Source organism: Diuraphis noxia, unplaced genomic scaffold (assembly GCF_037042655.1).
Source record: "Diuraphis noxia isolate RWA-SAM2 unplaced genomic scaffold, SU_Dnox_SAM2 contig0001, whole genome shotgun sequence".
NCBI lineage: Eukaryota > Metazoa > Arthropoda > Insecta > Hemiptera > Aphididae > Diuraphis > Diuraphis noxia.
In genome coordinates this window covers 78,558,521-78,582,640 of record NW_028301711.1, presented here as the reverse complement: position 1 = coordinate 78,582,640, position 24,120 = coordinate 78,558,521, and the positions used below count along the sequence as shown (strand labels likewise).

The following is a 24,120-nucleotide window of genomic DNA, read 5'->3' as shown; positions in this document are numbered from 1 at the left end:
TGTTTTAACCATCGAAAATAAACGTGGAAATCGTGCTGATATTAACGAATTTTTCAATAAAAATGGAACAGGCCTGACAATTTTGCGCACTTATTTTAGCGAACGTAAACTTATTTTAGCGAACGTAGATTTCGATTGTTGCGCAGGTCTCTTCGTTTCGATGACACCACCACTCGTCAAGAGCGATCTATATCTGACAAACTAGCTCCGATTTGGACTTTTCATTCGGCTTTTGTAGCTAATTGCCAAAGTGCGTACAATGTGGGGGAATGTGTTACTACTGATGAAATGTTAGTTTCTTTTCGTGGCCGCTGCAGCTTTATACAGTACATGCCCCAAAAACCGGCAAAGTATGGCATAAAAATTTATTCAATGTGTGATTCCCAAACATTTTACACATTCAACATGATTATTTATTGCGGGACACAAAAACCTAGGCCCTCAAATAAGCCATTCGATATTGTTAAGACTTTGACCGAACCACTAAAGCGTACGAATCGAAATCTTACCACAGATAATTGGTTTAGTAGTTATCCTTTGGCTGAATATCTGTCATCAGTTGGCTTAACTTTCCTGGGAACTTTGAGAAAGAATAAGTCTGAAATCCCAGATATATTTGTGACAGAAAATAAAAACCTTGTCCCTGGCAGTTATTTATTTGGTTACAATGACACTTCAACTTTGGTCTCATATGTTACAAAAAAGAAGAAAGTTGTTTTGGTTTTGTCGACATTGCATGACGAAAACGAAACGGATGATGAAACTGGAAAGCCAGTCCAAGTCATGGATTATAATGCCACAAAAAGAGGTGTAGACACTGTTGATCTTATGTGTTCAAGGATTTCGACTTCAAGAAGAACAAAAAGGTGGCCAATGATAATTTTCTTCCGATATCTGGATATTGCTGGGATAAACTCCATGCGAATTTATCAGATGAACAACTGCTTGGAAACCTTCGTAAGACGGAAATATATTTTTAATTTGGCCATGGAACTAATGGATGAAAACTTGAGAGAACGAGTAAAAATCTGTTCGCTTCCTAAAGACTTAAGTGTTTTCTTGAATACCTACCGAGATGTCGATAGCAAAAAAACAAGTGAGAATGTTTCAAACAAACGATGCTTTTGTTACATTTGCGGTTTTAAAAAAGAATAACATAACTAGACTAAAATGCATCACTTGTGACAGAAGCATTTGTCAAAAACACTCATCACATACGTGTGATAATTGCCAGAATGACGAAATAGTTGATTCTGATGAAGATTATGTTTGATATTTAAATTTGTTTTATTTTTACATTTACGATGTTTAACTTTATATTATTATTTTTTTTTAAGGTTCGAAGTTTTAATTATTTTATTTTATTTACATTTTTAATGTTTCAATGTTTAATATTTGTTACTAAAGTTAGGTAAAGCTAATATTTATGTTTTTTTTTCAATATTCGAAGTTTTTTTTGTATAATAAATTATATTACTATACTACAATATGTGTACAAGATTTTTTTCATAATATTCATCAACATCTAAAATATTTAAGATGAAACGTTGGACTCAAAATTAAAAAAAAAACTCTGAGACGGTAAATTACCGTCGCGCGCCCGTTGGAGCTATGGAACAGAGCGCGCCCGGATGAAGGTTAAACATCACACTAATAGATGGCGCAATGTGTATTTCTGTAGTCCCAAGCGTGACACTAATTTTCCATTGATAACGACCGTGCCCAGGCCTGTATATATGTCCGTGGATGTAGGTACTCATTAAAAACATGAACTTCCGGGCTCTAGTTATTAGTTATGCACTGTAAGATAGGAAATGCCACTGCAACCAATCCAAAGAAAATGTAAAACAAAAAATAGACTGTGTCTGTTGCCTGTTGTTTAACAATTATTTTCGAATCTTGTAGATTCCAGTTCTTGTTGGTATCGATATTTTATTAAACGATTCCAAAGTTGAACCGAAGTTTTTACAAATTCCTAAAATTCCTAAAATAGAATTCATAAATACTATTTTACCTTCAATAGTTGATGGAATAAATTAAAAAATCAACCCAATTCATCTTTTACTTTTATTCTAACTCATACTACAAATTTAATCGCTCATACCGTTAAGAACGCCTCGGAATGTTTGCATTATATCATTGACAAATTTAATTATTCCGGTACGACGATACGGAATATTTTGGAGATAATTTTACACCGGTATGGACCAACGAATTTATAGATTATGTTTTAAGGTGATTTGTAAAATATAATTGGTATTCTATTCGAAATGCCCACTTAGCAACGTGTTATTATAGACTGTTGAATAAACATCACATTTTAATTAGTTTTTATATACCTAACTATTTAAAACATTTTTATGTTTTTAATATTTTTAACAACTCTAAAAAAATAGTTACACGTTTGTTATGGAAAAAAAATCCAGTGAAAACATTCTCCAGACTATTCAGCATACAGATAAAACTATTTTAAAGATTACCGAATGCATACAAATGATACAGAATTCCGAAAACAAATTAAATTTGGTTCGTTATACTTAAATTAATTTAACGATCAACTATGAAGAGCAGGGGTCTCAAAACTTTTTTATTCAAAGGTCACAAAGAATATGAAATGCTCTTAGCGGGCCAAAAGTTTATTAACACATATAATTTTTATTTTTATGAAATTTTATAAGTATGTTAACTTAAAATATTTTTATAAAATATTGTTTACAATTTACTTAAATATAATTGGTATTAATTTTTGAAATAATTTTTCAATTAATGAGAAGTATGATGTTGATGTTTTTTTGCTAATATTTGATCGAATTGAGGTTGTATGTCACTACTTCCAATTTTCAAAATTGACTCCAAATGTTTGTCAGTCGTGGCTCATCTATGATTTGATTAGATATATTTCAGTTCAGAAAAAGTTTGTTCATAAGTATGTCGAAATAAGCTGTAGCAAATACAGACACATATTTAACTGAAAATTTCTTTAAATTTGGATATAGTGTACCTGGGAGAATTTTATAAAAATCAAGTTTAAAGTCTCTTCGTCATGTTTTATTTTATTAATAATTTTCATATAAAGGGTAGAAGGTACCTTCTCAATATCCCAACCAAACGGATTTTGAAAAAAATTTATTTATTCAAATTGTATGTCAAGGTTATAAAAAAGTTGTTCAAACTGATTTATAGATTTAGAAATTATTTTTTTGAGCATAGCCGACTAGAAATTGTATTTTAGATTCTAAGTTATATTTATCGCAAGTAAAAAAAAAAATAAAATTTTTTTTTGAATTTTGTGTTTCAAATAACATACGTTTTTGCCTAAATGATTTTACTAATGTGTAAATATCGCAAATAAGAACATCTCTGCCTTGTAATTTGAGACTAAAAAGTTAATTTTCAAATTACAAATTCACTATATGTAAGTGTCGGAGCTAGAAAAATTAAATTATTATTATCACCACAGCAGATAGATCGGTACAACCATAAGCGAGCGATAAGACGTCGCTCGGGTGACTTCATCGCATTTTATTTTATATATTTTTATAAGCGCCATTGCTAACCAACAGATCACATCGTTTCGACGTATTAAATTGCTACTAATTATCAATAAAATTAACAATATTTTATACCGAAGCACGGATTTATTATATTATAACCAATTCGGCCCTTACAGTAAGTAAAGGCAATGGTCGATTCTTTTTAATTAGAAATATTTCAATTTCATTTCTTAGCTCAAAAATTCTCGATACGACTTTTCCATGACTAAATCACCGAACTGCTGTAAATACGGTATATCTTGGTACTCTGTTTCTATTTTTTTTTTCAAAAATCTTGTAACTAACGATGCCCAAGTGGCCCGAGCGAACAAAATTTACTGTTGAAATTACTGGATCCATAAGCCATAACACAAGACAAGTCTAAAGTTTTTCCGCATTATGCCTGCTAATAAATAATACAATGCGAAGTCATTGGTTTAAAACCTTGTTTTTCACAACTCATAAATATCTGTCCAATTTAACCTTTTTTGTACCACACATATTTTTTCCACCATCAGTAGTGATACATATCAAATTTTCCCATTTCAAATAATATTCTAAAAATTATTTATCGATTACTTTAAATATGCCGAAACCTGTTGTAGTTCCATGCATGCTATGTGCAAAAAGTAGTTCATTTGAAATTTAAAAATCTGTATTAACACCACAAATGAATAAAAGTAACTGTGACGTATCAGATACATTATTTATTCGTCAAGTTTAATAAACGAAATGAAATCTTGATTTCTCTGATAATTTAATTTTTACAAATATTGTATATTCTACAAGTAACTGTATTAGCAGAATGACTTAAAAATATCAATTTCTTCCAGACAAATTTTTTCGAATATTTGAACTATACATGCTTTTATTATTAGAAAACGCTTTTCCTCTTTTTGTCAATAGATGCGAATTACGAAAACTATCTTTCGTAGTAGCTTCATTAATATTATTTTGTTTTTTAAATAAAAATTGTTGGGGTGAAAAATTATTTTTAAGTGACTGCAATAAAGTTGATTTGTGTTTTGTTTCATAATGTCTCCGAATAATACAGAAATATTTTCTTTGCAAGTTAAACATATTATTGTGTAACCTGAATAAATGACCAAATAATCCAGTCGTTTGGGGACCCCTGATATAGAGTGTAACACCAAAATCAATCAATCAGCTTCAAATTTCTGGTAGTTTTAAATGAGTGACCTTATTATTTTTCCCTTGTAATTTTCAAATTCGCTGGACGCAGAAGTTTTTTATTTTGCTAACATAGAAATCTAAACTAGAATACCATGGTTTGAGATGCTGTTTTCGTATAAAACATAAGAAAGAATCACTAATATGCATTTAAGGGAGAAATGGTGAATCATGCCACTTAAGAGTAAACAATTATATCTAACAAGTTTTAATTCAGAAACTTAAATCAGTGATCATTATACGTTTTTAAACTTATAAGCTACAAAAAATTTATATGTAATTTTTATTGTTTAAAAAAAATACAAATGACCCATATTACTGGTCGTGTTTGAAATATATGCACTGTGTGGACTGGGTAATTCCAGGATGTGATAGCCCGCTTACCGAAAGGCTGTATGTAAACTGCGGAAGAATTAACCTTTTTCTAAAATTCGATATGTAAACTGCGGCAAAAAAAATTTAACATTATACAATCTGTCACAAAACCTATAAGACACATTATACAAACTGCGTCAATTTATTTTATATACCTACCAAAGTTATTATATACTACTCATTTATTCCTAACTATGTGTACCTATATACCTATATTTTTTTTTGCCACAGTTTACACATCAACTTTTAGAAAAAGGTTAATTTTGCCGCAGTTTACCATCTCCCATGGTGTAGTGGTGTGTGAGGTGTGTATATTTTTGGTGCAAAGACTTAAAACTCAAATAAATGGTAACAAAGATCAATATTGTAAGTAGTTTGTGTATAAACCAAATCAAATTATTATTTTTATAAGTAAATAAAATATTTTAAAACTAATAAGTCTTTGTGTATCGTAAATAATATAAAAATATATATTTTTAAATTCCTAATTTTAAATCAACAGTCAAATCTGGTTATCTGTATAATTGAAATTGATCAGTATTGCCTCATCAGTTTTGGTTGGTATTAGTTGACCATGAAAATGTTTAATTCTACTTTATCTTAATAAATAAATTACCAAGAGTTCTATAACTGCAACCTTAAATTACATTAATTTTAGCATAAAATAGGTTAATAACTAACTAAATAAAATGAAATAAATACTTGCCAACAATTTTTTTCCAAGAGCACGATGGCCTAGTTCGGACGCCTATTTGTCAGAATTTCTAGTGGGCACCCGTAGTTTTGCAATCAATGGTCTGTATTATATTTTCAATCTTTTTTTAAAACATGGTATTTCACTTAGGATTTACACACTTGAACAAATAATAATATTATTAATTTATCCGGGTAACTATAAATACATATCTAACCTATATATTTATATAATATTTTCTTAGATGGGCTTCAATTCTGCTTGTCAAAGTTATTGTTCCATTCAAGTATGTGACTATAACAGTGATTTGAGCTGTTACAGTGTTTCTTCTAAAGGCACAAATATGTATAGTATATTTCATTATTTATTGATATGTCATATATCAGTGGTTTTTTTTTAATCATTTTAGAAATACGTTAGTACCTCAATGTTCAGATACATGTCACAACTCTCAAGAAGTTTATCAACTAAAAGAACAACTTCAAAATGCCATCAATGAAAACCAAGAACTTCTTTTTAGATACAAATCTATAGTTTGTTTACAACTTAGCTATATTATTATATTATGTTAAATTTTGTTTGGGTAAGGTCAGGGGCGTACTCAAGTGGGGGGGGGGGGGTTGAACCTCCTCCATGACCTCACTAACCTATGTAGTCTTGTGTGTTCGTGCTTATATATAATATAACCAGGGTTGGGCAGTATCTAAAGATACGTATCTTAGTTACATTTGTATCTTGTATCTTGTACCACAGATTATATAAAACCAGATGGTGCACTCCCTATTCGGCCCATGTAATTCTCAAAAATGCGAAAAATCAAAACCTACCTCAAATCAGTGTCACCATGGATAGGGAAAATAGGGCTTTATAAGAAATTATTGTTTATTAACTACGCATCACTGACTTTTTTGACGCTGTTCAGCCGTTGTACCGAATTACTGTTATTGTTTTGCTGGTCATTACTCAACGTACGCGGTACTTCGGGCTTCTTACAGAATCTGATTTTAATCTTCTCTACCTATAGTTTTTTTTATTTATTTATCTTTTTAGTATTTAATTTGTGAAGAACATTATAATAAATGAGGTAACACTCCTGTGCCACATACCAAAATTTGTTTTTAATTTTAAAATAATGTATTTCCTCCTTGTCTTTGTGATGTCACACAGTAAAATATTTTTAAATTGTGTAACAGTCACTATTTCCTGAAGTGTAAATAATAATATCGAAAAAGAGAAAACAAATTTAATATTCTGGAATAATATGCACAAAAAAGTATTTTAAATATTTAAAAAACACTTCTCAAAAAATGTTTGAGAAGTATTTGTGTGCTTAACATGATTATCTGTTAAAAATTCAAAAAAAAAAATACAAGTAGGTTTGATAAACATAAGCCCGAAGATTACAACAAACTAATCCATATATTGAATTAAAGCTACACAAAATGTTAGATGATTTTTGGAATTCCATTAGCATTGAGCCATTGACGCTCAAAGTACACATTTTATGTATTAAATATTATTTGATACAATAATTAAAAATTATGGTAAAAGTTGTTGTACATTAATTTAATTCTCTTATGTGGCCTTACTGATTTGTGGTAGGTTCGTGTTATCAGTAAATCGAAGAAGTGCACCATCTGGTTTTATATAATCTGTGATATAGTTATATGAAATATCGAGTATCTTGTATCGCGATACTTCAAAGCAAAGTATCTCGTATCTAGTATCTCGATACTGCTTTTTTAGTACCTTGCCCTTGGAAATTATTTTTCAGTATTATTTATTATATATTAGGATTTAGGACACTATGTTATTACTAAAATTATTTTTGTTATGTATTTATATAATTTTTAATGTAGAATTATTATTGATAAAATAATTATTATTTAATTGTTCTGTAATTGTATTGTAGTTATTATTCCATCGTTGACGACAACGATATTACTTTATGTCGTAATTGATTTGTTTTATTATTACTGAATAAGTGTCAATTTTTATTATTTTATTTGCCATATTTAACGGAAGTGGTCATGCCCATAATAATAAACATATTTTTTTTTTAAAAACAGTGACTAATTTTATTAAAATGTATCGAGTATTTAGTATCGCGATACTCTAAAGCCAAGTATCTAGTGCCTTGCATCACGATACTTTAAAACAAAGTATCTTGTATTCTAGTATCTCAATACTGCTTTTTGTGTATCTTATCCAACCTGAATATAGCTCACAGGAGCAATTTTCTAAAAAAAAATTTTTATTAAGGAAAAAAATAAACAAAATATATATATTTTAAATTGTATGTCAACATGCAATATACTACGATTGCATGCAATATCTGTTAAGAACTGTAAGATTAGATAGGTAAGTAAGATAAGTAAAAAGTGTCACATTACCGCAGACGAGATTATAAATGAACTAGCTAAAAAACCAAGAACACTTAAATTTGTTCTTTGAATAAAAATGTTTTATTTTTGTAATTTATTTTCTGTAGAGTAGTACATTACCATGGTCATACTTAATAATTTTAAAAAGAAGGGGACACAGTCCCAGTGATAAAAAAACAAAATGTTCAACCCCCTCCCCCCCACCCATTGAAAACTCCCGAGTACGCCTCTGGGTAAGGTAAAATAGATTTGGGATCATAAACACGTTTTATACATTAGGTAATGTTAAGGATATATTAGGTATTGTTTTCATTGTTTTAATATTTTTAATATTTAAAAACTTGAAATTACATGACGATTACACCAATCAAAAAAAAATATATATCTAATACATCTAGAGCAGATATCTTTATTTTAATTACAGTATAACTTTAAAATTTTAGATTGTTTGTTAATTTAACTATTTTTTTTTTTTTGATCTCAACAATCAAAATATGATGAAGTGGTAAAAAACTTACGACATAGCTATTTTGGATAAACTGTAAATTTAAATATAGAAATAGGTACAGTGCATTGTCTTTCTTTTTTTTTTTAAATTATTAACTATATATCATAAAACAAATCGATATCCATTAAATTGTAATAACTAAGAGTTAAACATATACAATAAACCAATTAAATTCTTGGGACTTGATTAAACTAAATAACCAGCTGTATAGCAGGGAATGCATTACATGCTTGAACATTATGACGAAATGCAAAGTACTTTATTTACAAAAGTTAATATATATTTATATTTATAGACCGAACGAAACGACTTATTGGTAAAAGCATTGAATCGTCCGGTAAGTAAAATTGCATGAAACAAACTATCATAATTCCATGTTATTCATATCATTTAATTTATTTTAGGCTGTGTTTAAAAAAATAGAAGGATGCATACAATTTCCTGGAAAGAAAGAAATGGTAACTACTTATAACATTATAGATTAATAATTAAAGGACAATTTAATTATTTTTTTTTTTTTTGTAATTTTTTATATTCTAGGAAGGAAAACTTACAGAATTAAAAGCAGAAATATTGCGTTTGAATTCTGAGATAAAAGATGTACACATAACTCAATTGAAATTAAATTCAGTCAAAGAAATTCTTGACCAATTTAATGCTACTCACTGTCAGGTAGCTACTAGAATATAATATAACAATTGATGAATGTGTATATGTTTATTGTTTAAAATATTCATGTGAATAGTGTGCAAGTCCTTCATTTAAAGACCAGATGAATACAAGTATCAAAGTTCAAAAACAAGAAATTCGACAAATCGAATTGCAATTAAAGTAAATAATACATATGTTGACAATTTAGTTTTATTTGTGTTAAAGCAACATAAGTACCTTATTAGTTATTACTTACGGGCAGACTTTCTTACACCTACTGGAGAGCATCCATATTCTTACTTCTTTATAATATTCTTACTTTTTTTTTATTATTATTATATAAAGCATCAACAAGAAAGGTTTTAGCCTTCATTTAAATAATATTTAGGCCCGGTTTTTCAATTGGCATAATAACTGCCAGTTAGTTAACCATCAGATTAATTTAACTATCGTTTAAAATGCCAGTTAAATAGTGCACAGTTTATCAAATTAAATTTTTGTTCCAGTTAATTAACTGGAGGTTAATCGTAAAATCAAAATATCTTACGAATGGTCATACTGCAAAATGTGTATTATCTTATTTTGCTTTTGCTATTATCAGCGATCGTGTTTTGAAAGTGCCGGTTGTTTTTACATGATACGGTTGTAGTGCTTTAAAAGTTAATTGTTTGACTCTAGTTTTTCTTCTTTCTTTTATATAAAATGAATTGTGTAAGTAAGAGAAAACGTTCTAATAACTTCAGCTTTACCGAAAAAGAACTATTATTAATCTGCCACTATTAAGCTATTTCCCCAGTTTTGAGTAACATTTAAATCATTATTTATTTTTGAATGTGAAAATATTGTAGAGTCATGTGTTGAACCTGGCCAGCGAACAACCATATCCATAATTTTCAACTTAGGAGAGACTGCAGTCTGGACATTAAGCAAAAACCATCCTTTTCGGTTACGGAAATATTCTGCATTTGGTCCACCTTGAGTTAAATTTTCAATTTAAATATTCGTTACTAAATTTAAATTAGTAAAAAATTAGACATTTAAACAAAGAATAGCAATATTAACTAGTTATAATAACTAATTGTTTTGTTGTAATTACAAATAACTTTTGGTGGGGACTTCAAACTTTTAATTCTATTATTTTAGATACAGAATTACATTTTCCAAACATTGAAATTAATTTTAAGCAAAAAAGTTTAAAGTTATAAATAATATAATAAATGCAATGTTTTATTATAGACTAGTTGCCAGTGGCATACCAAGGGTAAAATTGTTAAATAATAAACAAAAATTGTTAAACACTATATATTATATATAAATATAGATATACACTTGCATCATGTACTATAAGTACAGCAGATTTACTTACACCAACATCTCTAGCACTAATTAAAAAAGATCCTGTAGCATACAATCTCAGGGCTAATAATAGTTTCTGTGTAGGTTTGTTATGGCATGGTTTCAGTAGGTAGGTACATAAAAAAAAGTCACCGAGCATTTTATTTGGATTAATTTTTGAATAATGTAAATACTACTACCTGTCTGTATTTGATAATATTGTAGGGCCAAAATCATATTTAATATCATCATACCCGTTTCTTTAGATAATCTAAAACGATTTTTAAAATCTAGTTCATCCCAAGTACTAAAATGATCAACACTAATTCGTACAGTATACGGTCTGCGCTGATAATTTAAATATTCTTGAAATTCAACGTCATCATTATAAAAAAATACTTCATTTTCGAAATTCATAGTTAGTAAGTAAGTATATTAGTAAGTATCTGAATTCAAATTATTGAAGAAAAATAGATGTGAAATGTATTAAAATGCACTCGCTAAAATTATTATCACAATAAAATAATCAATGATAATTATTAAATTAACTAATAGTTAAAAAGTTAATCAGAAGAAATAGTATTGGTTAGTTTAACTATTGGTTAAACCTGATTGTTAGCTAAACTTGAGTTCCAAAAACAGTTTAACTGAGACAAAGTATTAACCAGCAGTTAAATTCTACTAACTGCCAGTAAATCAATTGAAAAACCGGGTCTTAGACGAATCAAAGTTATATACATTTCATTTTAGTACACAAGTAATAATAATAATAATAATATATTTATATTTATCATTAAATAAAAAATATTAAATAAAAATAAGTACAAAAAAGTTTAGATTACACTCATCCAATAAACACTAGAACATTTTTCCTATTTTCAACACTGGCCAAAGTAGAGTAAGTCTTGAATTATGAATAATTTGTACAAAAAAAAAAAAAAATTTTAAAATAAATTTATCATATGAATTGTTTGAAGTTTTCACCATTTCTAAACATTATTCCGGTCATTTAAAAATTTCAGACGAAATTGCCGCTTTATTTGTTTATTCGTTCGTATGTGATTTTTACGTTGTAAATGAGTTTATTGTTCGTTTAATTTTAATTTTGGGACTGATAAAAAATATTCTCGAAATTCCTTCATCAAAAAAATCAAAAGTAACTCAATACCTTAATATAGGTACCTCAATACCTAATGAAATTTTTAAGTGATGTGGCACGAGTTATTTTGTGTAGCTTGTAGACAATCTGTATCTTGTTTGCAACGTTCTTTAATAACTAATAACTCAGCATATAAATACATCAAGATACAAAGACAAATAAGGGAGGAAAATTTAATTTAAACAGAATTTCATCACTTATTCAGCATCATTGAATAGTAAATCGTTTTACGTCATGTTTAACGCATGAATTTCATCGTGTATCTGAAAGCGTTAGAGCACAGTTTTCGCTTGTTGATTCATCAATTGCTATCAAAAAAAAAGTATTCCTTAAAGCTCCCTAGTAGAGTACTAAAACTGAAGAAGATATATCCTAATTTATGCCATTCACCTGAGCCGATAATTACTCGTTGAAGTACGTGGTTTGCAGAAGTTAGATACTATTCAAATAATTTCAAAACAATTAAAGATGTAATTTAAAATATTGATACAGATAATGTAATTTCTATTGCAAAAGCAAATTACCCAAATACTTATATTTATCTACTACTTCAAGTGTGTCACAATCTAGTTTTATGCCTGTCTTAGTTACTTCATTTCGACTATAGACAAGGACTTTAGTTTTTTACTTATTTATTTTTATATTACATTCATCTTAGAATATAATATTCATGAACGTTAGAATATTTTGTAATTCTTCTTTACTCCCCGCTGACGCCGCTATGCCATCCGTGAACCGAAGCATATTCTCGACGTGAATAAAAATTTATTCCTGCATTTATTAATTCCCTTACTCGGTCGACAGCTTCTTGTACATACATGTTGAATAAACGGGATAGGGAACATCCCTGCCTTACGCCTTTCTTAATTTCTGCTGTTTCCTGACTATCTCTATAGCGTATTACTCCTATCTCGTTCTTGTAGAGACTTTTAGTGATCTGAGCTTGCAATTCCTGATTTCTTCAAAATCTAAAATAATTTAATTTAAATATAATTTTCGTTTTTAAATTTGCTTTTCTTGGGATAAGGGATGAGAAATATTTTTTTATTACACCATTGCTTTGAGGCTTTGAGAAGATCCTCTTAATTCATATTAAATTAAATATTTGAAGGAAAATTTTAAGCCCTATTGGAGGAAGACTTTGTATGAGAATTAGTATAAAGGTATAAATAAGTTTATATGGAATATTATCTGATTCGAGACTTTTACTGTTATACCTCTACAGTGCTGTGTGTAGGACTGAGATATCGGATTGCTTGTTAAGTTTGTTAAAATTTAAAACATCTGCCATTTTAACTGCAGACTTATTGATATTTTCTACATTTTCAACTTCAACATAATAATTATCAGAATTATTTTTCATACCTGAATCATGAGGAAATTCAGATCAAATAATATATAAACTCGAGATATTTAAATAAACGTTTCTAGAATAAAGTTGCACAAAATTGTTGTTTTTAAATATTCCAAATTTTGCCTTCAAATCATATTCATTAATCGTGTTTAACCATTGAGTGGTTTTTTTTAAAGGATCTGAAGAGTATTCTTCACTAAAGTGACCAAAGGAAAAAAATATCTACCTTTTTAATTTATCCTTAGCATTAGAATATTGATTATAAATCAAAACAATATTTTTATGAAATGTATTATTTACTTTTCTAATTATTTAATTTCATGTGAAGTACAACTTTCATTATTCGAAAATTCTTCAGCCATTTTCCTTTTTTTTATTCTCGACGTATGTCCATAATGTTTTCATTCAATTTAAATTCATCACAAAAAAATGTTGTTCTGTTTACAAAATATTCTGATGATTGTTTTTCCTTCAAATTCCTTAAAATGAACAATTCATTTCGAGAGCTTTAAAGAGTTACATAATATATTTTCTCTGTATAAGCATCGCTCAGGATATCGGTATCATCGTTGATCTTCTCGAAATAAACCCAAATTGATCCCTCAAAATGGTTATCTTATTCCTAACTTAATTTATCATTTGATCAATAACCTTTTACCAAATATTTATGATATACTTAATTCATTAATACAACTGAATTCGAAATTTGTTATTACTGTTTAAGGATGGAACAATAAATTTAGCTTTGAAAAGTAATTACAACATAATATATGTACAGACATATATATTTTTATCACTACTTGTTGCGGAATTTATTTTCCGCGTTTTCGATGTCATTATTTTTGTATTCATGCATCACACTACTTGTTTTATTTATTGACTAAAATCTCGTTTTTTTTTTAAATACCTATACTCTGTCTCAAATAAGACTAAGTTTAGGCAGTAGGCTTTTACGCTGAGCAGCGCAAATAGGTATATATCGGTAGTATAATGGTAAGTATCCCCGCCTGTCAAGGGAGACCGGAGTTCAATTCCCAACCGGGGAGCCATTTGATGCGGCCACAAATTATGTGGCCGATCTTGAGAGAGAATTAAATGAAAAAATTACGTTTGGTACGGAATTTGAACCCACGACTCACGCGCCGGACTGGTGGTTGGGTAATACTGAGCAACTGCGTCTCATCATATTGACTTCGATATCCTCCTAGTTGGGCCGGAGTGAAAGTTTGTTCAGTTAAGGAAACTGTAGTAGATGGTTTGCTATCGGCTTGTACTTTAATACTTGCTCGATGCGGACCATGTCATACGCTCGCACCAAACCGAACATATAGACACTACCGGTTCGGCGAGTACCTCGGTCGCCATCTTACCCGAACAAACGTCGTTGGTCAGGTGTGGGGCATTGTGTACGGATGAGGAGAGAAAGCAGACACTGGGGCTGTATCAGACTAACGTGTGCTAAGTGCTGTGCTCTCGAGAACATTATTTTATTATTATAGCAAATCGACTAAGTAAGGTTATCATGACGAAACAATTTTTTGGCAGCAACTGATCGCACGAAATGAAAGCTAACGTAGCTCGTAGAAAGTAAGGAAATTAATCAATGGTATTGGTCTGACCGAACTAAATAAAAATTTACCACCATTCGATTTTACTCATATTTGAGACAGAGTACTTATATAACATAATATATTACTTTAGACAGAAGAATAATGAATTGAATAATATTGAATCTGCTTATGAAGATGTCGTTAAGACAAATAATAAAATTACTGATTCACATAAACAACTAGCTGATGGCATAATAGAATTATTGAAAAAGATAGAAGTATGTCAATGTAGATTTTATATAAAAAAAAAAATTATATTTACTAAAATTAACTTATAGGAGTACAATTTAGAAGGTTTTAAAGATTTATTAAACGATTTGAACAAAAACAACGAAGAGATCGAAACAATGGAATTGATTATCAAAGAGCGTAGTAATGAAATTAATGAATGCGATGAAAAGGTATGATCCTTAATTCATTTTTAACTTAATGTGTAATTAACATGAGTAATAACAGATCAATTTTATAATTTATCTGCTATACATTTTTAGTTGAGACATGTACAACACGAAACCAAAGATATCACTCATAAAACGAAAAAATTGGAAAATGCGATGAAAAATCTTTTTAACGATTTCAATGAATCATATAATAAATTAGAAGTAATATTTAAAAAATATATATATACATATGAAATAATAATGTTAAATATGCTTTACTATTGGTATGGCCTCTATTATATTTCTTCAGCATCTTTGAAAAGACGAATGTCTATCATATAATTACTCAATTTACAGTATTCCGTATTAGTCTATACATCTTTTTATATTATATACTATTAACTGTTGATATTTGTAAAACGGATATCTTTATGTTTTATTTTAGACAGCATGTATAATAAACGTATATTATATTTAGGTAAATAATAAATAATGTATTTATAATGTAATTATATAGTCAGTTTACAAAGAACAGCTGGAGGAATTGTTGGCACTACCTAAAGTTTTAAAAGAAACACATATTAAACTACAAGAAGAGACTGATCTTAGAGTATTAGCAGAAGAATCAATGAATAAACTGGAACGCGATATTAGACAAGTAAAATAATGATAAATTTCTTAAATATATAAACTATTATTATTATCAATAGTATTTTGATAATTGGCGTAGTTACAACTTAATAATAGATGATTTATTATATTATTCTGACTTAAAGTTTAAGAGTTATTATCAATAGTATTTCCGACTACGAGCTACGTTAAGAGCAGATTACACTTAACCATCCACATTACTTAGTTATTTATTGAATTTCCTTAGTAATAAAAGTTCGCTACTGTTGTGGCTACGATTGAATTGGCCCTCAATATTGTGTAAATTTGAAGTCGACCCTTAACTTCTGAAAATTGTATATTTCAATTGGCTCCATAAACTGCAATAGAATATTATTTAACCAGGGATTTTCATATTATACGCATTTACTTTCATGACTTCAACCTAATCCAGCCTTGCAGTTTCCACTCAAATATAGTCTAACACTGGATACCTACATCATAGGCGTGCGCACGAGTAGGGCTGATTGGGCTTTAGCTCCACCTGGCCCTTTTTTTTTCATACGTGGCTAGGTACTTGGTACCTAAAAAAGTAATAAGGTGTTATACGTTTTATAACCGTAGAAAATTGATAAAAAATAAATCAAAATCATAGATAATATTTACACGATTAAAGATATTAATAATTTGTGATAAAAATAATATTGACATTCACGATGTCAAAAAACGAAAAATTTCTAAAAAGGTTGATGATAACTATGATCACCAATATTTTGAGGAAACTAAAAAATATGAAATGAAACATTCTTGTTTTTATTTTGCACTTTACCAGATTATATCTGGATTAAACGTTCGATTCAACCAAGAAAGTCTTAAATTAATCGGATGGTTTGGGAATTTGGTTAATCTCGAGACTACAAATGAAGATATTTTATATTTTTAAACTTTATTTGATATTAATGAAATAAAATTATTAAAAAACATGGATCACACTGAAACATTAAAAGGAACATCACCTAAAGAAGTTTAAATTTGGATAAAATAGCACAACGAGAGAGATCGGTCAACTATTTTTAAAAATGATTTGATTGTTCTTACGTTATTCGTTATCATTCTTGCTACAAGTTATAGCTGTGAACAGGCCTATTCTATACTTACTATTATTAAGACAAAGCTTCGATCCACAATGAACTAAGAACATGATGCACTTCTATATATGATTATTGAATTAGAAGAAACAGGGAGCATCAACTATGATGAGGTCATTGAAGAATATAAACTTTTGAATGTAGGAAATCGTAGAATTATTTTATTAAGTATAATAATTACATTTTTTCATTTGACTGCATCATTATTGCGTGTTATTTATAAACATAAAAATTATTTAACGAATAATTTATAATAACAAATAAGTTTTTATGTTCATTGACAATTTTAGATTCTGAGCGGAGCGATGAATGTATTGATTTTATCATGATGAGTGTTTTTATTTTTTTATTTTTTTTTTATGTCTGTCATCACGTTTTGGGGCTGTAAAAGTGCTTCGATTTTCGATCAGAAAGTGAATCTAGTTTGTACTTTGGCGGGTCAAAAGTGAAAAATTCTTAATACTTTTCTAAATAATCGAGAAAACCAAACTAAAAATTAAGGGGAAAACGGAAATTTTACGCACAATCATTTTTCGACAAAATCGATTTTAGTTTTTGATGTATTTTTAAAACAAATGACATTTTTCAAAACCTTAATAACACGTAAAAATTATTTTAATTAATATCGATAAAAATTTATTTGTTGGGCAGAAAAGCTTGAAAATTTAATACAAGGCTCCTAAAATATTTTTACAATAGCAGTTGCAACGATAACGATTTTTAACGATAACGAATATTGACAAAAATTCGTCAAAACCATGAATATTTGCGAATTATTTTGTAGTTCAAAATTCATAATATTGTTTGTATTTTTATCTAAGGTTATAAAATTCAACACTAAGTTTTCCATAAGTTTTGATTCAAATAGCTATAGAGAAAATTTGAAACGTCATTATAGGAAAAATGTTTTGAGCGTTTGAGTTTTAAATTTTTATGAAATCGCGTAATGATAACGATTTATCCTCAAACCAGGTAAATGTATATCTATGATAATATAAGGTATTATGAATTATGATAACTACATGCAATGTTTTGGAAAAATTGATTAACCATGCCTAATGCAAAATGCGTCTTAATTGAAAAATAAAATATTTGTTTCAAAATAGAATATATGACAATATTTAAATATAATATATCCTAGAATGACAAATCATCTCCGTTCAGAATCGTTTTTCGTATACAATGATACCTATCATTGCATTCAAATTTAATCCCATCCATTACAGTAACCTACTGTACAGCAGAGCGACATCCACGACTTACCCGCTTTTTTTAGTTTTTTTTTCTATAAATATCGATAAAAATTTATTTGTTCGGTAGAAAAGCTTGAAAATTTTATACAAGGCTTCTAACAAATTTAACAATTGAAGTTGAAAAATAAAATAAATTCATATTCACAATTTTTTCTTACAAACATTTAAAGTTTGAATTTTGATAACATACGTAAAAATCACAAAATTCATAAATTATTTTATGCTAGAAATTCATAAAAAATGTTCCTTTTATATCTAAGATTTGAAAATTTAATATAAGGTTCCTTACATATTTTTACAATAGCAGGTGAAAAATAAAATAAAAATATTGTCACAATTTTTATTTACAAGCATTCAAATTTTGAATTTTGACAACATACGTAAAAATCATGAAAATTCGTAAATTATTTTAAGCTAGAAATTCATAAACAATTTTCATTTCATACCTAAGATTTGAAAATTTAATACATGGCTCCTATCATATTTTTACAATAGCAATTAGAAAATAAAAGAAATGCGTAGTCTTAAATTTCTTTTTACAAGCATTCAATGTTTGAATTTTGACAACATATTATGTAAAAATCACGAAAATTCGCAAATTATTTTAAACTAGAAATTCATAAAAAATTTTCTTTTTTAATCCAAGTTTTGAAAATTTTTAATAATCTATAATATATCCTAGACAAATAACCGTCTTCGCTCAGAATCGTTTTTCGTATACAATGATATAATATCATTGGATTCAAATTTAATTCCATTCATTACAGTAACCCACTTGTAACCTACTGTACAGAAGAGCTACATCCACGACTTACCCGCCTTTTTTTAAATATTATAATATATTATAAATTTAAATTTCTATAACTTTTTTCTTGTGTGACCATGACAAGGGGGTGGGTAGTCAGGTTGAATTTAGCCATACCTGACTCAGAAGTCTGCGCACGCCTATGAGATACATCTATACTAGGTATTATATTATATACAAATATTTATTAAATTTACGAGAAGTCTTATCATCTTAATCGTCGTAATCTTCTACGATAATCGATTATCATTGATCTATATTAGCCAATAAGTATAAACCTAAAAAATATCATTTTTTATTTAACTTATTAATAAAAAGTAAAAACTATGCACTTAGGGTAAATATTCTGTTTTTAATTTTTTAATTTATATAATGAGCATAAATTTTGTTTGTTTTAATTTTTAATTATTGTTGGACTTTTGTTTTTTCTCCACTCTTGTGAGATCTTTGTATTATATTTACTAAATTATCTAAAATATATATTAAACTTACAATTTAACGATGTAAAATATACAACTACTATGGATGCAATGATACCTTAGCGGCTTAGCGGTTTAGCAAATTAATGTTTTTATCTAATTACAGTATATCACATCATAGCATAATTTTTATTTGAACATATTGTTATTTCACATTACGTCTTATCAATAATTATCATTGATAACTTTGATAAATTTCTTCATTCAAAATAATATTTTAATACATTTTCTTATTGAATCTTGACTAATTAAAATATTGTTCTATAAGTTAAAACGATTTTGAAATGATCATTTCAAATATTACACTGGAGGGATACGCCGAACATAAATGTGTCACATATTTTTATGCATTATAATAATTAATATTATTAAATAACATGTATCCTATTGAGTGATAGATAAATACGATGGGTTTTATTTTTTTATTTAGATGGAAAGCTTAAAAAGTCCATATCAAAATGATGATGAGACAATAAATCCAGAAATTGATGATGAACAATTAAAAATAGAAGACGAAAATAAAGTTATCGAGTATATGAATTTTATAAATTTATCTTTAATCAGGTATTTCAGTACATGTATTTTTTAGATCAAAATTAAAATCTCTCGAAGAAAACATCGAGATAGCTGTAGAACGCATGGATAAAGAAGCTCAGGAACTAAACGCTGTAAATCTACAAATCCAAGAAGCTATTGCAGAAAGCACCAAACACATAAACGCATTCCAAAATTTTTCAAAAATACATTTGGAAAAAATAGTTAACGACTTGCATAGATTACAAGAGATTTTGACGCAATCACAAAGCAGAGAGTGTGAGAAAGTTCTCGTAAAAAAATCGGTAAGGATGAACCTGGATAAGTAATATATCTAAAAGTTAATTTGTGATCCATAAATGTTTCGTTTAACCAAAATATGTTGAAGACAGTCTTATATTTAGTTTTTTTTTTTTTTTTGAGATACTATAAATTTTTCTTAAAACAATGATTAAGTTAGATTTTGCGGTCTGACCTAGTTTCAAAGTCATAAACATTTAAAACAGTAAAGTGTAAGTTTGTATTGTTGCTAACATACCTCTTTTCATTATCACGTATCTTATAGTCTGTGACATGAAAAGTGGCCGATTTGTACCGCGATCATTTTGCGGGTTATTTGACTTGAGTAATAGTAGGTATACTGTATCAACAGTGTCAGATGCTTCCAAATCTAAATAGACTAGCATATTTTTACTATCATCTAAAGATTTGTAAATAAATTGTGTTACAGACTGTTACATTTTTTCAGAGATTGCTTGACCCGTGCTTTTACCTTTTTTGAAACCATATTAAGATTTATGAAAAATATTGTTAGTTTCTAAAAATGTTACTAGTCTATCTTTAATAATATTTTCCAATATTTTAGTTAAATTTGATATCATTGAAATTGGTCAGTAGTTATTGATCAAATTTGTTTCACCCTTTTTGAATACTAATGTGACTATAGATGATTTAAACAAATCAGATACTATAACATTTGATAAACTAAGATTGAAAATATGTTTTAATGGGGATGCTTGTGTAACTTTATTCTCTTTTAATAAATTAACCATAATACCATCTAGAACAGGTTAGGAACCAGGTAGTTTCAATATTTGATTTATAATTTTAATTTCATTAGTAAGAATAAACTGATTTAATATCGATTTACTTGGGATGTGGTTGTCAGATAGTGTGTCTATATTATGAATTTCATTTTGTTGATTTCTTAACTTAGTAAATAGATTTGATGATACATTTATGAAAAAATCATGAAATTTACTCGAGATAATTTGGCTATTTTCCTTTACATTTAATTCAATATCGTCATGTATTATAGTATTTTGCATAAAAGAAAATAAAGATGACAGTAGTTTATATCGATGAAACGTGGGTAAACTAAAACTATTCACGCACGCTTATTTGGCAAAATAAATATAATCCAGGTGGTCTAAAGGTGAAGAGGGGTAAAGGAGGTCGACTTATTGTATGCCATGCAGGATGTGCTTGTTACGGGTTTATAGAAGGTTTGAAATCGGTATTTTGAAGCAATACCAGAAATACCACGGATTATCATAATCAGAATTCAGATGAATGGTGAAGTATTTAAAGGGTATTTCAATCCTCAAAGACAAATATCCTAAAAATAATTGGAAAAAAGACTACGTACAACAATGGTTAAATAAAAAGAATATTGAGTACCATCCATTGGAAACATAACCTGAACTTCGGCAAAAAGTTAAAAACCTATTGCCACGCGAAAAAAATACGAGCTGGATGACATTTCTGCCTAAATCGAATTAATTTGCCAAGTAGCAAAATTTAACTTTTAAAATGTTGATATTGGGCATTTAACACATAAAGAATTAGATGTAGTCACAATAGACTGGAAGAAACGCGTTGCGATCATGCAGAAGAAATTTAGGACGAAGACAACAAAAAAAAAAAAAATAATGAGGGATACCATCATGACGGAACAAATAATTATGACAATATTACCAGATGACAGTGACTGGAGTGATAACAAAGAAGACAATAATGACGAACAAAACCACGGATAATATATTTATATTTAATGATATTAAATTAAAATTTTTTGTTTTTGTATTTATATTTTTTTAATTTTTTTTTTTTTTTTTTTGTTATATTTGGTTTGAATAAACAAATTGAGTTATACAATATTTTACACTAATTTTAGTAAATTATATTTAATCCTTTCGTTTCTGATTTCTGTGTAAAAAATATGAATACACGTTGAAATGGTTAATTTATAAAAACGTGGTAATTAATTAAATTACATTATGAACCACTAAGGCGAAATGGCCGCTAGGTTCGTGTCGGTCATCGGCCACTTATCATGTCGCGGACTATATGTTTTACAGAATATAAAAACGGGTAGAATACGATTGCGTACGCTGCTTATCGATGCTACCTTTTTCATAACACGATTGCGTACGTAATTTTTGTGCAACGTTGTCATGCTAACCGGAAGTCAAATATAGACGAAACTGGAAATATCAAATGATTATCGTGAAATAAAAGTTCACATTACTTATAACCACTGTAGAGTTTATTAGTTATTACGAACGTTCTGAGCGTAGTATAAAGTGTATAATAATTGTGTTATTTAAAATGGAAAATGAAACAATAATAATAATTAGGTACGTCGGAACGCGGAAAAGACTGGGCATTAGTTGGTACAAGCAAATATCGTTTTATAAGACAACGAAAAGATGGGCAAGTTAAATGGTTGTGCACAAACAGGACATGTTATCTCAGTATATTATCAGACAGTGTGGTTCAATAGTATTATCAATGTTGGGTGAGCACAGAAATATTTTAAATACCTACAATGGAGAAAATCGAACACCAAAGTTTACGAGAAAATTGTAAACGTAAAGCAGATGAATCGTTTTCAATTAGACCATCAAAAATGATCAGATCTGAGCTGATGGCAACAGATTTTGAAGTGCCACATTCAGATATAAAATCAATAAGAAAAGCCATGTATGATAAAAGACTTAAAAATTATCCTCCTCTCCAAGATTCGTTGACCTGTGTATATTTATAATTTTGGCAACGTCATTTTACGGGTTTCCGTTCTTATATAGTAAATATACGCAATCGTGTTCCCAAAAAGGTAAATCGTACGCAATCGGGTTTTACCCATAAAAACGACATCACTACTGTTACTCACATCTACATCTAACTGTTATATTTATACATACTTTTTGTTAATGGAGTTTTTTTCTCTGTGAATAAATAAATATACCCATGCCCAAACGGCCACGTTTAAATTACCTTGTGTCCAAATGGCCTGGCCCTTTTGTCTCTGTTCGTATTTTCAGATACATTGTTCACCTTATTCTAAACAAATACTGTATAACATAACTCGTATTTACCTATTATCAATTAACTACTTGCTTTTTTTTCTTCTATTTTGCATCTTTTTAAAGAAATACATTCTCAGATTGTTCATCTATTACCTACGCAAAACTATCTTACGCATGTTAAAGTGTTTTTAATTTTTTATCAAAAATGATATAATGGCGAGTCACTCGGATTGTTTAAATTGAAAATACTCCGTGATTTTCTATACAAATCCACTCTGTATCATAATAAAGTAGGTACATCAAGTTTGTTGAGTAATATTTGTAGATTTAATAACAAATTGATTCTCTATCATTTTGAAACCAAGTTAGACCACTAATTTCTGACTTCACCATCGATTTTAAGTAAATTTAAATTGTATCCAGAAAAGTTTAATGTAATGTATACCTGTTTCATTATTCAGTTCATGAATCATTTGAAAGATAAAATAACTTCGATTAATCAGAATGTGGAGTCGTGTAAGCAAGAAATGTGTATTCTTCTGGAGAAACCAAATGATCATAACATAATGCCATGATTTCCATATTTGTACAATTATGTAAATTGACTTGGATGTTAAATGGCCAAAAGATGCTTTTGTTAATTTGAAAACAAGGTTACCTATGTATCACATTCGGAACTTTTTGCTGATTAACTGATTAACATCCATAGAAGAAAGTTATGTCAAATATTGTATGGATCCGGATATTTTTAACGAAAAAATGATCATTTTCTTGAAAATCATTGTGATTTGCTGACATTTTTTTATA

The 24,120-nt window shown here is 28.5% G+C and overlaps 1 protein-coding gene across 1 annotated transcript; it reads left to right on the top strand.

The window, feature by feature from the left end:
• The first annotated feature begins 405 nt into the window (after window positions 1-405).
• On the top strand, window positions 406-24,120 carry LOC107168472 (uncharacterized). The gene is made up of 15 exons (XM_089221328.1): window positions 406-1,020; window positions 5,868-5,894; window positions 6,038-6,138; window positions 6,203-6,326; window positions 8,981-9,022; window positions 9,090-9,143; window positions 9,226-9,357; window positions 9,431-9,516; window positions 14,886-15,012; window positions 15,073-15,195; window positions 15,286-15,396; window positions 15,692-15,832; window positions 19,899-19,999; window positions 20,058-20,307; window positions 23,775-24,120. The coding sequence occupies exons 1-15, from the start codon at window positions 406-408 to the stop codon at window positions 23,886-23,888; spliced, it is 2,148 nt and encodes a 715-aa protein (XP_089077454.1). The 3' UTR covers window positions 23,889-24,120.

Bases quoted from the DNA above. Each gene is read 5' to 3' on its own strand.
- LOC107168472 (XM_089221328.1), top strand. From the start codon at position 406: ATGATTATTTATTGCGGGACACAAAAACCTAGGCCCTCAAATAAGCCA. The intron at 6,139-6,202 runs GTATAGTATATT...TAATCATTTTAG, and splicing joins TCTTCTAAAGGCACAAATAT to AAATACGTTAGTACCTCAAT. The intron at 9,517-14,885 runs GTAAATAATACA...ATATTACTTTAG, and splicing joins CAAATCGAATTGCAATTAAA to ACAGAAGAATAATGAATTGA.